The 13,362-nt window shown below is 43.5% G+C and overlaps 1 protein-coding gene across 2 annotated transcripts in view; it reads right to left on the minus strand.

Annotated features, from left to right (window-relative positions):
* Window positions 1-273: 273 nt before the first annotated feature.
* GABRA5 (gamma-aminobutyric acid type A receptor subunit alpha5) overlaps window positions 274-13,362 on the minus strand; it is an 81,900-nt gene continuing 68,811 nt past the window's right edge. For both annotated transcript variants that reach the window (XM_041752894.1, XM_041752893.1), the window contains 4 exons: window positions 10,890-11,033; window positions 7,763-7,915; window positions 4,805-5,016; window positions 274-1,126 (listed from right to left, as the gene is read on the minus strand). In XM_041752894.1, coding sequence (XP_041608828.1) covers window positions 824-1,126; window positions 4,805-5,016; window positions 7,763-7,915; window positions 10,890-11,033 — 812 coding nt within the window. In that variant the 3' untranslated portion in view covers window positions 274-823. The remainder of the gene's footprint in view (window positions 1,127-4,804; window positions 5,017-7,762; window positions 7,916-10,889; window positions 11,034-13,362) is intronic.

Below are 13,362 nucleotides of genomic sequence, written 5' to 3' on the forward strand. Positions count from 1 at the left end.
GAGGTGGTCAATGTTTCAGCCAGTGAATGCATATGCCAAAATCCAAGACTGTCATCACATCACTTTTTGTTTTAACAATTCCTTTTCTTTCTCTGATCAGTATTCAGTTGGGTAGGGTGGGGTGGGGAGAGAAATGTTTCTTTTCCTCAAAAAAGAAAAAAAAGATTTTTTAAGCAGTTAAATTTTTCCTTGGGGAAATATTTTATCTGTTAATCTATCATACCTTATATTTCTGTTATTAAATTTATCTGCATAAATATTTGCCTAATCTATTTCTTAGTGTAATATCATGCAATATTTTCTAATTTCAGAATAGTAAGAATTATCAAAGGCAATTAGTTTTGTACTTAAATGTCCAGTTTCCTTTTTAATGAAAAATGTGCTCTTTCTGATTTGTTTCTTGCAAGAGAGTTGGTCAAGTAATAATCATGGAGCATTTCCTAAAATATTTATTTGCTGGGAAAATTTGTATGAAATGACATTTGAAGTATAAAAAACATTGTTAGGTAACACTTGGAACAGTTAAAAATATACTTATCTTGTTTGTAAACTATCAGTGTAAGATACTGAGTATCTGAGTGTCAGAGCCATTGTCTCCTGTTTTTCTAGAAAGTTGTTTGCTTTATTTATCAATGTGACATCTTTGAAACATCCGACATTATATATAGAAACATCAAGACAATATTATTTGTACATATTATTAAACATGCAAAAATTTCCTGAAAGATAGTGCCCGAATATGGAAAATTCCTCTGAGCTCAACCTCTCCTTGGTACCATTCTGCTGGAAGTATGGCTCTCTTGGAGTTTGGGAGTTTGGTGGGTTATTTTGGAGAGGTAGCCCCTTTAATCACCGGTTCCCTATTCAAATATGTTGCCCAGTAAACTAAGTTGAAAGTGCCAAACAAGACTGGGAATACAATTCGGGACATTTTGTCAATCTTGCTGATGCTGTTGTAAGTCTTTTTGTTTTCAGAAGTCTTCTCTTCAGAAGGCTTTACTGAGGCTGACGATGCATTTGAGGTCACTGCTGGGGTCTGCTCCTTTGGGATGTTGGGGGGGTGGGTCATCTTCCCAGTAGTATAAGCATTTGTTGACTTATTTAGTATGAGTTCCCGCTCCTTTTTCTGCAAAATATAATAAGATTTTAAGGGCATGCCATTTGCAGGTAATTGTCAACTCATTTTTGAAGATTCTAAAGGTTTATCTCTCAAAAGAGAGACAGAGAAACATCAGCTTAGCTCTGGGGGAGGACAGTTCTCCAGACTTCTAAGCCTACAACCACACATGGCCAATCTTGAATAAGAAGTTCTAGAACAGGATAAATAATTTATGGTGAAAGATATCAAAATAGCAGGTGTCTTTGTTGAAGTGGATATTGGAAAGGGCTTAGTTGATTGGGAAGTGGCATGGTAAACTTTCTGGAGAGCTAGTAATTTTCTCTATCTTGATAGGGATTTTGTGTTACATAGGTGAAAATGTTCATAAAAATTCAGCAAATGTATCCTTAATATCTGTGTATTTTACACTATGCAAGTTTTTCTTTGAAAGAATCAAACTGTAAACAAATATTGAACTCTTGTTAATAATATATAAATGTCCACAAGAGCCAAAAAGTGGGAGGAGCCTCGGTGTCCATCGAAAGATGAATGGATAAAGATGTGGTTTATGTATACAATGGAATATTACTCAGCCATTAGAAACGACAAATACCCACCATTTGCTTCAGCATGGATGGAACTGGAGGGTATTATGTTGAGTGAAGTAAGTCAATCGGAGAAGGACAAACATTATATGGTCTCATTCGTTTGGGGAATATAAAAAATAGTGAAAGGGAATAAAGGGGAAAGGAGAAAAATGAGTGAGAAATATCAGAAAGGGAGACAGAACATGAGAGACTCATAACTCTGGGAAACGAACTAGGGGGGGTGAAAGGGGAGACGGGCACTGAAGGGGGCGCTTGATGGGATGAGCACTGGGTGTTGTTCTGTGTGTTGGCAAATTGAACACCAATAAAAATGAATTCATATAAAAATAATATATAAATGCACATGTATAAATATATTTAGTCATAAATGTACTATCCTCTAAAATTTACTTTGAAATGTATAAGAATATAAGATGGATTGAGAATGAGTGAATGCATGGATAGATAGATAATGGACAAATAGACAGTAGTGACATGTGCATAGTAAAATGTGCATAGTAGAGAGATTTTCATTATAAAATTCTCTATACATTCCTGTCAGTTTGCAAATGTACGTAATAAAATGTTGCAAAAAAATTCTGTTCCTTTAATATCATGCCATTAAATAAAATTTAATTGGAAAAACTCATTCATTTGGGGAATATAAAAAATAGTGAAAGGGAATAAAGGAGAAAGGAGAAAAAATGAGTGGGAAATACCAGAAAGGGAGATAGAACATGAAAGACTCCTAACTCTGGGAAACGAACTAGGCGTGGTGGAAGGGGAGGTGGGTGGGGGGTGGGGGTGACTGGGTGATGGGCACTGAGGTGGGCACTTGACGGGATGAGCACGGGACGGGTGGGCACTTGACGGGATGAGCACGGGACGGGTGGGCACTTGACGGGATGGGTGTTATTCTATATGTTGGCAAATTGAACACCAATAAAAAATAAATTTATAAAAAAACACATATAACACCCAGTGCTCATCCCATCAAGTGCCCTCCTCAGTAACAAGAGACTAAATTAAAAGAAACATATGGAAAAGATAATAAGGAGAAAGGAAACACATGGAGCAAGGAGCAGGAGGAAGCAAGTGAAAAGAGAGGTAGAGTAAATGTGGAACCAGATGCAAAGAGCATGGTGACCACCTGGGGACACGGTGAGGTAGGCTACAATAGTCCAGCGCCAGAGTAGGGACCCCCTGGACCACTCTTCAGAAATACTACAGCTCTTCCACATACCAGTGATCATGTGTGTACCCACACTGGTCTGCCAGGAGAAACTATGAATTTATGACACTTCAACTGCACAGCACCTTCCAGGCTTAAGGGGTAAGACCCCCAGCACCACAGTCTTCTGGAGAACAACATGTAGTTTTGAAGTTCCACAAGACACTGAAGTGTGCTGCTTATTCTAAAAGAACAGCGTGAATCTAGGACTAGATAATCCATGTTAGCTTCATCTCTCCCATCTCTCCTTCTCCCTTCAGGTCTGGATCTACAGCAAATGGTAATAGCAGTGGAGGCAAATGTGAAATTGGTGGCTGACATAGATAGTGAGCTTATATGACAACATTTTGGGGCTCTCCAATCATCCCTTCCTGCTATACTCATAGACATTAGTCTGAAGGCCTCAATTCCGTAACAGGTTGCTTTCCTACCCCGACTTGGCTATCTCCAGTTCACTGTCACATAGCCACCAAGACCCAGGCCCTTAGCAATCACTTAACTTCTGACAACACAGAGCTGAGTGTTGGGAAACCCTCTCTTCAAATTCCATTCATATTCTTCCCTTCACAAACCTCCTCTGTGGCTCCTTTTGTTTTTACCATCAGGAGCAGATGCTTTGGTCAAGAATCCCCAGTCTGCCTTTACAAGTGTTTTCCCTGGTCACCACCAATCATCCTCTATGGTCAGCTCACCACTATTCCCCCACTCCATCCCCAACCTCCAAAACACCCACTCCTGAGGCTGCTACTTGTCAAGGCCCTCCCTCTTCTCCCTTCTCTCTTAGGAAGGCCCAGCATGGATCCCTCCCAGGTCTTCCTCCAACTAGGGAAGCTGGACTTGGAAATGAGTTTTCTATGACTGAAACTCTGGCATGGGAGGGTACTCTTGGTGCTTGGAAGTAGGAAGAATTAGATAGATCAAGTTAACTCAGAACTTCTGACTTTTCCCAGGAAAGGAAATAGCTGTGTTAAATGCAAAAAGCAAGCATGAGGCCATCAATGAGACACAGCTGACTGTCCTCAACAAAAAGAGCATCCTGAGTTGCTGTTCCTGGTTTGTGGCCCTGGTTGGGAGGTCAGGCCATACAATTTCAGTCTTCTATGATCCTTGCCAGGGCTCTCTTCATACTGACTTCTCATGGACAGATTTTTGATTTTCAAGGACAAATTTTTATTTCTACCCTGATAACTTTGGCCTGCTCTTCTCTCAGAGCAAAAGCTTTGCCTATTTGTTTAATGCATGGTATAATTAACAGTTTATCACGTGCTGTTCCTTTTTTGTTCCACATAGGTTATTCTCATCTCCCCAAGGACATGGTTCAGCTTAGAATTCTGTGTAATCTTTTTTTCTTCAAGTATTCCTTAGATTCAGGCACCAATCACCTTCTAAATACCCAATGTTTAATTGCTTTGAACAGAGTAATGCTTTTGATAATTAATGTGCATCTTTTAAGTGAACCAAATCATCTCCTCAGTGGAACTAGGTATGTTTTGCTGCTTCCAGTAGGTCACATGCTCTCCTCACGTCCTTAAAGCCACTCTGCAGAAGATCTACTGCATGGTTAGGTGACAAAGCAATGAGCAAAAGAATGTATAATTCAAAACTGGACAAGTAGTCATTGAACAGACAGGAGACACTTTAGCAAAAATAACAGTCCTAAGTCTAAACAAGCCCAAGCCATTCACATGACATCAGACCTTTTGCTTGATCAATGCAGATGATTCAAAACAATTCAGGACCTGCTGCAATAAGACTTGAACATATGGAAGGGGCCATTTTTTCATGGGGGGGGGGGTGCAACATAGAGAGGAGAAACACCTGTCTTATATTTGATATTTTATGTCAGGCACATTTTCTTTGGAGGAAAGGGGAAAATGCAGTCAGTACCTTGACCTTGGCTGCTTCTGAGGCTTTTTTGCCATCCCACGCCCAGCCTCTCTTTGTGAAATAGTTGACGGTGGCAAACTCGATCAGCGCGGAGAACACAAAAGCGTAGCACACAGCTATGAACCAGTCCATGGCTGTCGCATAAGCCACTTTGGGCAGAGAGTTCCGAGCACTGATGCTGAGAGTCGTCATGGTCAGCACTGTGGTCACCCCTGTGGTTGTTAGTGACAGGGGTCAGGCAAGGGGAATGGAAACAGGAATCAGTACTGACACCGAGACCCCAGTAGAACACCTTGACCATGACAGATGAAGACAGGAAAGGAACTGGTTATTTTTATCCCTAGAAAAAGCCTCCCTTTCTATTTTAGTAACACTTAACACACTCATAGCATTTATAATATTTCTTATTTTATTTATCTTATTACTTGGCTCCTTCCTCTGGAATATAAACTGAGGAGGGTAAGGACCAGGTCTGATATAGACACATACTTGTGTCCCCACTGTCCTGAACCAAGACCAGCAGATAGCTTGTGTCCACCAAGATGGGTTGAATAGGTGGTATTTCTCTGTGGCAATGTGGCAATACCCAATTGTGAACAGGTAATGACATTCACACAGCATCTAGTGAAGTGTTTCACAAAATGTGCTATGCACCCTGTGAGTACTGGGATTGAGACAAACTGAAGAGACAGACTTGCTTTTACATGGATTAACACAATTTGCAGACTTCCAGGAACCAAGAACCCAGGTGCAATACCAGTTCTGTGTCTGAATCTGGGTCTCAGCACTTCACTCGATCCAAGAGAGATCACTCTTTCCTCAAAGCGATTGTGCGAGATGTCTGTGTCTGTCTGCCTTGGCTTCTGTGGGAGCTTTGCAGTGACCATGCAGCAAGGACAGACAGTTGGAGGGGGACATTCAGGACTGGCAGATTATGAGCCATCTATCTAGTCTCCAATAAGTGCCAGACTGATCTAAGCCACATTCTGGATGGGTGTCATTATCCCCATTCATAGGCGAAGAGCTTAAAGATTTAAACATACTTAGCAATGTACCCCATTTCACTAGCTGGCAAATGTGAACCCATTTTGGGCCCTTTACAGCCCTTATAGCTTCCACATGCTCTGTGCCTTCCTCCTCACCACAGTTTTGTCTGCATGAGGGTACACCTATGTGCATGGGGTATGGGTGCAATATACCTGTTATAAGTTGATTTTGTATCTCTCACAAATTCATATGTTGAGGTCCTAAACCTCAGAACTTCAGAATGTAACCTTATTTGCAAATGCAGCCTTTATAGAAGTAATCAAGTTAAAATGAGGCTGTTAGGGTGGATCCAATATGACTGGTGCCCCAGATGTGCACACAGGGAAAAAAGTGTGTGAAGACTGGAATTATCTGCCACAAGCCAAGGAACTACAGGAAGCTAGAAGAGAGGCCTAAAACAGACCCTCCCCTCAGAAGAAACCATTTTGTTGGCCTCTTGATTTTGGACTTTGTAGCCTCCAGAACTGAGACAATTAATTTCCATTATTTAAGCCACTCAGGGCATGATACTTCATTATGGAGCCCTAGGAAATCAGTAGGCATCTTTGATTTTTCTTAGAAATGTACTTCATATTGTGCTGGGGAAAAATGTTCTGTGCATGACCTTAAACAGGCTCCTTGCAACTTCTTGGGTCGTTTAACATCTTAATGTGCATTAAAAATCTCCAGGAAGAAACAGACACTAATATACAGCATTCTCCAAACTAATTTTTTTTCCCTGCCCACCTACTAAAGAGCTGGAGAAGTATGGCTCTTGAAACTGGCCATGTAGATGGAAGTAGAGAGATGATCTGACAGGAATACTCCTGGGCCACTCACTTAGAAACTCCCTGGGCTCTCTGGTTCCCTACAGACTATGGAAGGGTTAACATGAAATGTAAGTCTTGGTTTCCTTCTTTGTAATAGTAAGAGCTGAGGCAGGGGGTGTACCTTACAATTGGGAAATACGTGAGCATCCATTACCACAACTGACTTGCAAAACCATCTTGAGTATCGCTGTTCAAATGTAAGGAAGCAGAGCTTCAAGGTAAGAGTTAAATGCTCAACTATCTGCTATGCCGAGGTACCTTCTGAACTAGATCTTGCTAAACCCAATTTACGTCTTGGGGATGTCAAGTGATGTTCTGGATTCTTATCATATATAAGTATATATACATGTATATGTGTATATGTGCATAAAATATATGCATTATGCATATATGAAAATATCCATATATTCATATCATATGCCCCATCATAAATATGGTATATATGACATATAGATATGTAATTTCTTATTACCATAACACGTATGATGTATTGAATGCCCCTCAAGAGTTCATTTTATTTTATTGTGTTTTATTTATTTATTTTAAAGATTCTATTTATTTATTCATGAGAGACACAGAAAGAGAGGCAGAGACAGAGGGAGAAGCAGGCTCCATGCAGGGAGCCTGACATGGGACTCGATCCCAGTTCTCCAGGATCACACCCTGGGCTGAAGGTGGCCTAAACCACTGAGCCACCTAGGCTGCCTGTAGAGAGTTCATTTTAAAGTGGCACTCACATTTCAAAGAAAACCGCCTGATAACATACAAGTTAGTACTTTAGGAGAAGTGTGAAAATACCGTAGCAAATCTCACATAAGACAGATTGCTGGTAATTTCATATCTCAAAAAAAGGCTACCAGCAAAGGCTTTTCAAAACAGAAACAATGATCAAATAGACCATGCACCATTTCCTAAACCCTTGTTAAAGAGCCATCCTAAATCCTAATCCTTAACATTGAATTTTTAACTAATCGGTCTATTTGTTTTCCAGGTCACAGAACAGACAGTAGGCACTAAGGAAGAGTTTAGAGGCTATTGCTGTTTGGGGGTTGTTAGAAGCAGTCTCAAAACACCAGAGCAGGTCTGGCTGGAGGACACTCACCAAACACTGTCCTGGCAGGGACTGATTCTCTGTTCAGCCAAAAGGACACCTGTGATAAGATCACGGTCATTATGCAGGGAAGGTAGGTCTGGATGACAAAGTACCCAATCTTCCTCTTCAGATGGAAGTGAGCCGTCATGATTGTGTATTCGCCTGCAAATAAGCAAATTAATTCAGGACAACAACCTGTCCTAGAGTCCTGCCTGTTATTCCTGCTTCTGGACCAGAGGTGTCCTTCTCTCCATCTTCCCCTTGGAAAACTGTATTGTTGGAGTGAAGGATAGAATGGAGGATGTATGGATTCCTTAACTGTCATTTTATAAGTAAGTCTTTTGAGCCCCGGCGTCTGAAGAGCTTTTGCTGGTGGATGTTTTTCCTGAGGAAAATCAGATTTGTGTATTTTCCTAATCCCTGGTCCCAATCTGTGCCACTTTCTGTCCACCCCCTTGCTGCTACTGCCATCAGGATTTCAGGATTTAGCCTCTCCAGATATAACTCAGTACATCACAGAACCCTATTGCAGGTGGAGAGTTTTTCTTCCCATTTCTCAGCCAGGGAAGGCTGGAAGAAGCTAGGGGTGATCACCCCTGCTCCATGCTCCCTGCCAGAGGCCAGGTGGAAGCTGAGGGACAGCAGCCTGAGGAGGGAACCGGTCCTGGCAGCCCCTCCCTCCTGCCGCCCACCAGGGAGATTGGGGCATTCCCATGGCAATGCTCCTGTGCCTTCTCTGGATCTGCCTGGCAGTGTGGGAGGCCAGCGGGGACCTTCCGTTCATTGCTGAGAATGATGCCGCCCTGATGGTGAACTGGTAAGGAGCTGAGAGGGGTTCTGGTCAGAAAGTGTGTCAGTGGCTGTCAGCTGGAAAGTCTCCAGTGCTAGAATTTGTTGTTTTCATCGAAGTATAGTTAACATACAATGTTATATTGGTTTTAGGTGTACAACATATTGATTCAACAATTCTGTACCTCCTTCAGCACTCACCATCATGAGTGTAGCGACCATTGGTCACCATATAACATTATTACAATATCACTGACCATATTCCCTGTTCTGTACCGTTCATCTCTGTGCCTGCTCTCTGGGGAGATGCAAAGGCTGCTTTGAGAAGTAGAGGCAGAGTTAAGCTGATCTGAGGACAAGCGTTCTTTTGCTGAACTGCAATGAGTAGATGGTGTGGCTGGGGAGCTGGGTAGAACCGTGGAGAGAAAAGGCTTGAGGCCTCCCTAAAGCAGATCTGGTAGGAGTCATCTACTTGGGGTTGCTCTGCTGGAGACAGATAACAGCTCTGATGCGTGCTATTGGAATCAGAGCCCAGAGCACAGCATGGCCAGCTGCGGATGTGTCCCTACATGCCTCTTCTCAGCATGCCAGATGTTAGACTAGGCAAAGGGAACCATTAAAATCATATGGGGCAAAATCTGCCCCCTTACAGCAGCAGGCCATGCATTCTCCATTGTTCCAAGGCCGGTCAGAGCAGAGGACAGCGGCCAAGCAGACTCTAGCACAGCAGAAAGAAATAGCAGCAAAGAGCAGGAGGCTGAGATATATTTAATAGCAAGGACTGGATCTTTATAATGATGCAATTTTGCCTCTCCTCAACATCTGAGAAGAGGGAAATGCCATTCTATTTCTTGGCAGTAGGGTTTGATATTACACTCCTACTTATAATGCTTTAATTGCTGTTCTTTTCATTCTGTTATTTGAGTGTAGTTGACACACAATGTGACACTAGTTTTGGGTGTCCGACATACTGATTCAACAAGCGTATGCATTATGCTGTGTTCGCCACAAGTGTAGCTACCATCTGTCCCAATACATCCCTATTATACTGTCACTGACTGTATTCCTTATGCTGTGCCTTGTATCCCCATGACTCACTCATTCCATAACAGGAAGTCCATATCTTCCACTCTCCTTCACCCATTTTGCTGATCCCTTCACCCCCTCTCTCATTTGTTTTACTTTTGAGTTGAAGGTACCAATATCATATAATGTTTTTTTTTTGAAAGACCATCTCTTTGGAATGCAAATAGAGGCAAAAACCCCATTTATACCTTTTCAAAGAACTATATGAAACAATTCCAAACTGTAGAATCCCATTAGCATGGCAACTCTTTACCCCCAAACATCTACCATGCTACTTTTTCACTTGTTCCAATCAAATTAGGCCTACTTCCTCTTCCTTTCCCTCTAACTAGGCACCCAGGACAAAGCCAATGGGTAGGCTCGGGGAGCCTGTATGTAGAGGACACATGCACTCAAAATCCGTGAGCTTCCTGCCAGCTCCAAGGTTTGGCAGCGCTGACAAAGAGTGGTGCTGACCAGGGTACCTTTTGGGGCCAACCCATCCCCATGATAGGGCCCATTCCATCTTTGTTACACTTTCTTCTCTGCCATGGAGACTCTCTGGGGCCCTGGAGTCTCTTTCTCTGCTAACAGCCAAGCCTCCTGACTGCTATGGCTGGGCCTCCTGTGGCCAAGAGGCAGCCGAAGACACACCTTGCAGGTGCAGAAGGTAGAACACACTCTGTTCTTTTGGACACCTCACCCATTTTGTGTCAGGTGAAGCCAGGTTGCACGGTGCCTGTGGTACCGGCCTTGTACAGATGAGAGTGAGAGCCCCTTCCTGGGGAGGCCTCGGCTATTTCTATGCTGTTTGGTTGTGCTTTCCAAAATTCAACCCCTGGGAAATCTTAGAAATGTTCAAAAAGGAGGTAGGGGAACAGGTAAATAGGAGTACCTCCAGGAAGCTGTCTACTTTTCCTGCAGAAACTTCTGCTTCTGCATCTCAGTGCTTGAAACAGGGGCCGTGGTACATAAGCAGGTTCATGTGGCCTCCAGGCAGGGCATGCAATAACAGGGGTGTGTTCACATGAAGGCAAACATACCTGAGATGAATGCCTCCCACCACCCTTAATGCTGCCAGCCACTGCAGCCAATGCCTCCGTGTGCAGCTACAGGAACTGGGACCTGAACCGGAGGCCTCCTTGTGGCCAGCACTGCACAATGACAGCTGTGTCCCAGATTACTAAGTAAAACTAAGATGCACCTGAAGGACACCCCCCAACATACCACAGGAGCACCGAGCTCTTCCAGGGTGTGGCACTCTGCAAGCACTTGGTCTCACCTGTGCTGGTGCTGATGTTCTCGGTGCCCACTGTCTGCCCCATCAGGTGGTACTGGTTCAGCCTGGAGCCATCTTCTGCCACCACCACTGACTTAGTGGTGCCATTAGTCCAGACATAGACAACTTCGGAATTAGGATATGCATCTGTAAAGGGCAGGGGGAGAGGTGGTATAAATATGGCATCATTTTCAGCCTGGCACAACCAAAGATGTTTCTAAAAGTAGTAAGAGAGATGATTAGAAGGTTAAAGTTAAAGGACCTGAAGGATGCACATGGCAGTCCAACCACTGCAGACAGTGCAGGGCAGACAGGGCAGACACCACCACTGTTCAGGTCCTTCTCATTTCTAAAAATCTGAGTGGTCAGCAATCAGTGCCTTGTGCTTCCTAGCACGTATTTTCTCTGTAGGGTGCACTACTGCATGGGCTGAGATCACAGTTCTGGGGGCTTTCCCATCTCTGTGGTCTTGGGCAAGTCACTTATATTCTGTACTTCAGTTCTTCCATCTGCAAAACAGGGTGGTAATGGCAGCTACTTCTTAGGATTCCTGCTATCACGATACAAGCTCCATAATAACCTAATGCATACAGCACATAGAGCAGCACCCGATAAGGGTTCCACCTTGCAATTTGTATATTGCCCTGTTGTTCAAAGCTGCCCTGGTAGGAGGGTGGCATGGTAGGTAAGACTTCTTCCCCCTAGTGTCATGCCTGTGAATGTTGCCTTATATGGCAAATAGCACTGTACAGACAAGGCTATGGGCCTTTAAATCAGAAGGCTATGGGCCTTTAAATCAGAAGATTATCCTGGATTATCCCAGTACACCCAATATAATCACTTGAGCCCTTAAAAACAGAGAACTTCTTCTGGCTAGAGCCAGTCAGAGACCCAGATTAGAGAGATTTGAAGCATGAAGAAAGTGCTTTACCACCATTGTTGACTTGAAAGATGGAGGAAGGGGCCATGGAGTGTGAGCAGCTTCTGGAGGATGAGAATGAACCCCCACCCCCCTCAGGTGACAGCTAGCAGGAAACAGGGACTTCAAATCCACAACCATACAGAACTGAATCCTGCCAACAACCTGAATGAAGCCAGAAGTAGATTAACCCTCAGAAAGTAATGCAGCCCTGCCAACACTATACCTCTGGCTAATGGAACCCAGCACAGAGATATCAGGCATACATACTGTATACTGACCTATAGAACTGTAAGACGAGAAAGGTATTGTTTTCTTTTTGTCTTTTTTCCAGCTTTACCCAGATATAATTGACATGTAACATTGTGTATGCTTAAGATGTACAATGTAATGATTTGATACATGTACAAATTGTAATTGATTACCACAATAAGGTTAGTTACACATGTATTGCTTTAAACTGGTAAGTTTGTCGTGAAGCAATAGGAAACTAGAACAGATAAATGGAGAACAAACAAAGACTCCCAGAGGAAGGAGACAAATACACATATAATATGTAACAGGTGAATTAATGTTGTGGAGAACTACAAGCTATGAAGAGGGAAGAGACACAATTTTAAATGGCATTGTTGGGGAAGGTCTAACTTAGGAGACCCGAGAAATGTGCAGGAGCTGGCCACATGGCTGTCAGGAGGAAGAGCATGGGTGCTACAAAGGTCTTAAGCCTGAGGAGAAGCCACGCAGACAGGCAATGTAGCTGGACAGAGAAGAGGGCAAAAGGCAGAGGAAAAGACCAGATAGATGATATAGTGCCTGAAGGCCACATGACGGCCTTTGACTTTTGCTGTGAGCTAGTCAGAAGATATGGAGGTAGGGGTGAGGGGTTAATCAAATAAATGACATATTCTAACTTATGCTTTAAAAGGATTCATCTGGCTAAGATGGGAGGATAGAATGTAGGTGAGAACCAGGCAGGAATGGGAGACCACCTAGGGTGATATTAAAATACTCCAGGTGGAAGATGATAGTGGTGAGCAGTGGCTAAGAGAAGAAAAATTAGGAATACATGTCCAGTTGCTAAGGAATCCTGGAGCTGTGAGAGGAACAAGGTGGCTAGGCTGGGCATCTGGACAGGTTATTTGCACTTAGGAGGGTGGCAAAGATTCTGGAAGGACCTAGCTTCCAGTGAAAGAGCAGCACTGCAGGTGTCAATGTGTCAGAGTTGGGGATGCTGAGTGGACAGTTGACTGACTATACAAGTTATCTCATGGGAATGGTCCTGGGTGAGGACATGACTTCTCCCATCACCAGCAGACATATGTCAACTGAAGCACAGGCTGGTGAGATCACCTGAGGAGTGCTAGTGGAGGAGAGAAGGGGGTGGAGCATGACTTTCCAGGGTGCTGCAGGGTCTAGAGTCTGAGAAGGCGAGTGGAGAACAGCAAAGCCAAAGGAGCAGCAGGCACTGCAGTGGGAGGGCATGGGGAAGGGACTGTCGGGGAGGCCTGTGTTACAGGCTGCAGGTGATGGCTCAGGAACAGCCACAGACCGAGAAGG

Source organism: Vulpes lagopus, chromosome 4 (genome assembly GCF_018345385.1).
Source record: "Vulpes lagopus strain Blue_001 chromosome 4, ASM1834538v1, whole genome shotgun sequence".
Lineage (NCBI taxonomy): Eukaryota > Metazoa > Chordata > Mammalia > Carnivora > Canidae > Vulpes > Vulpes lagopus.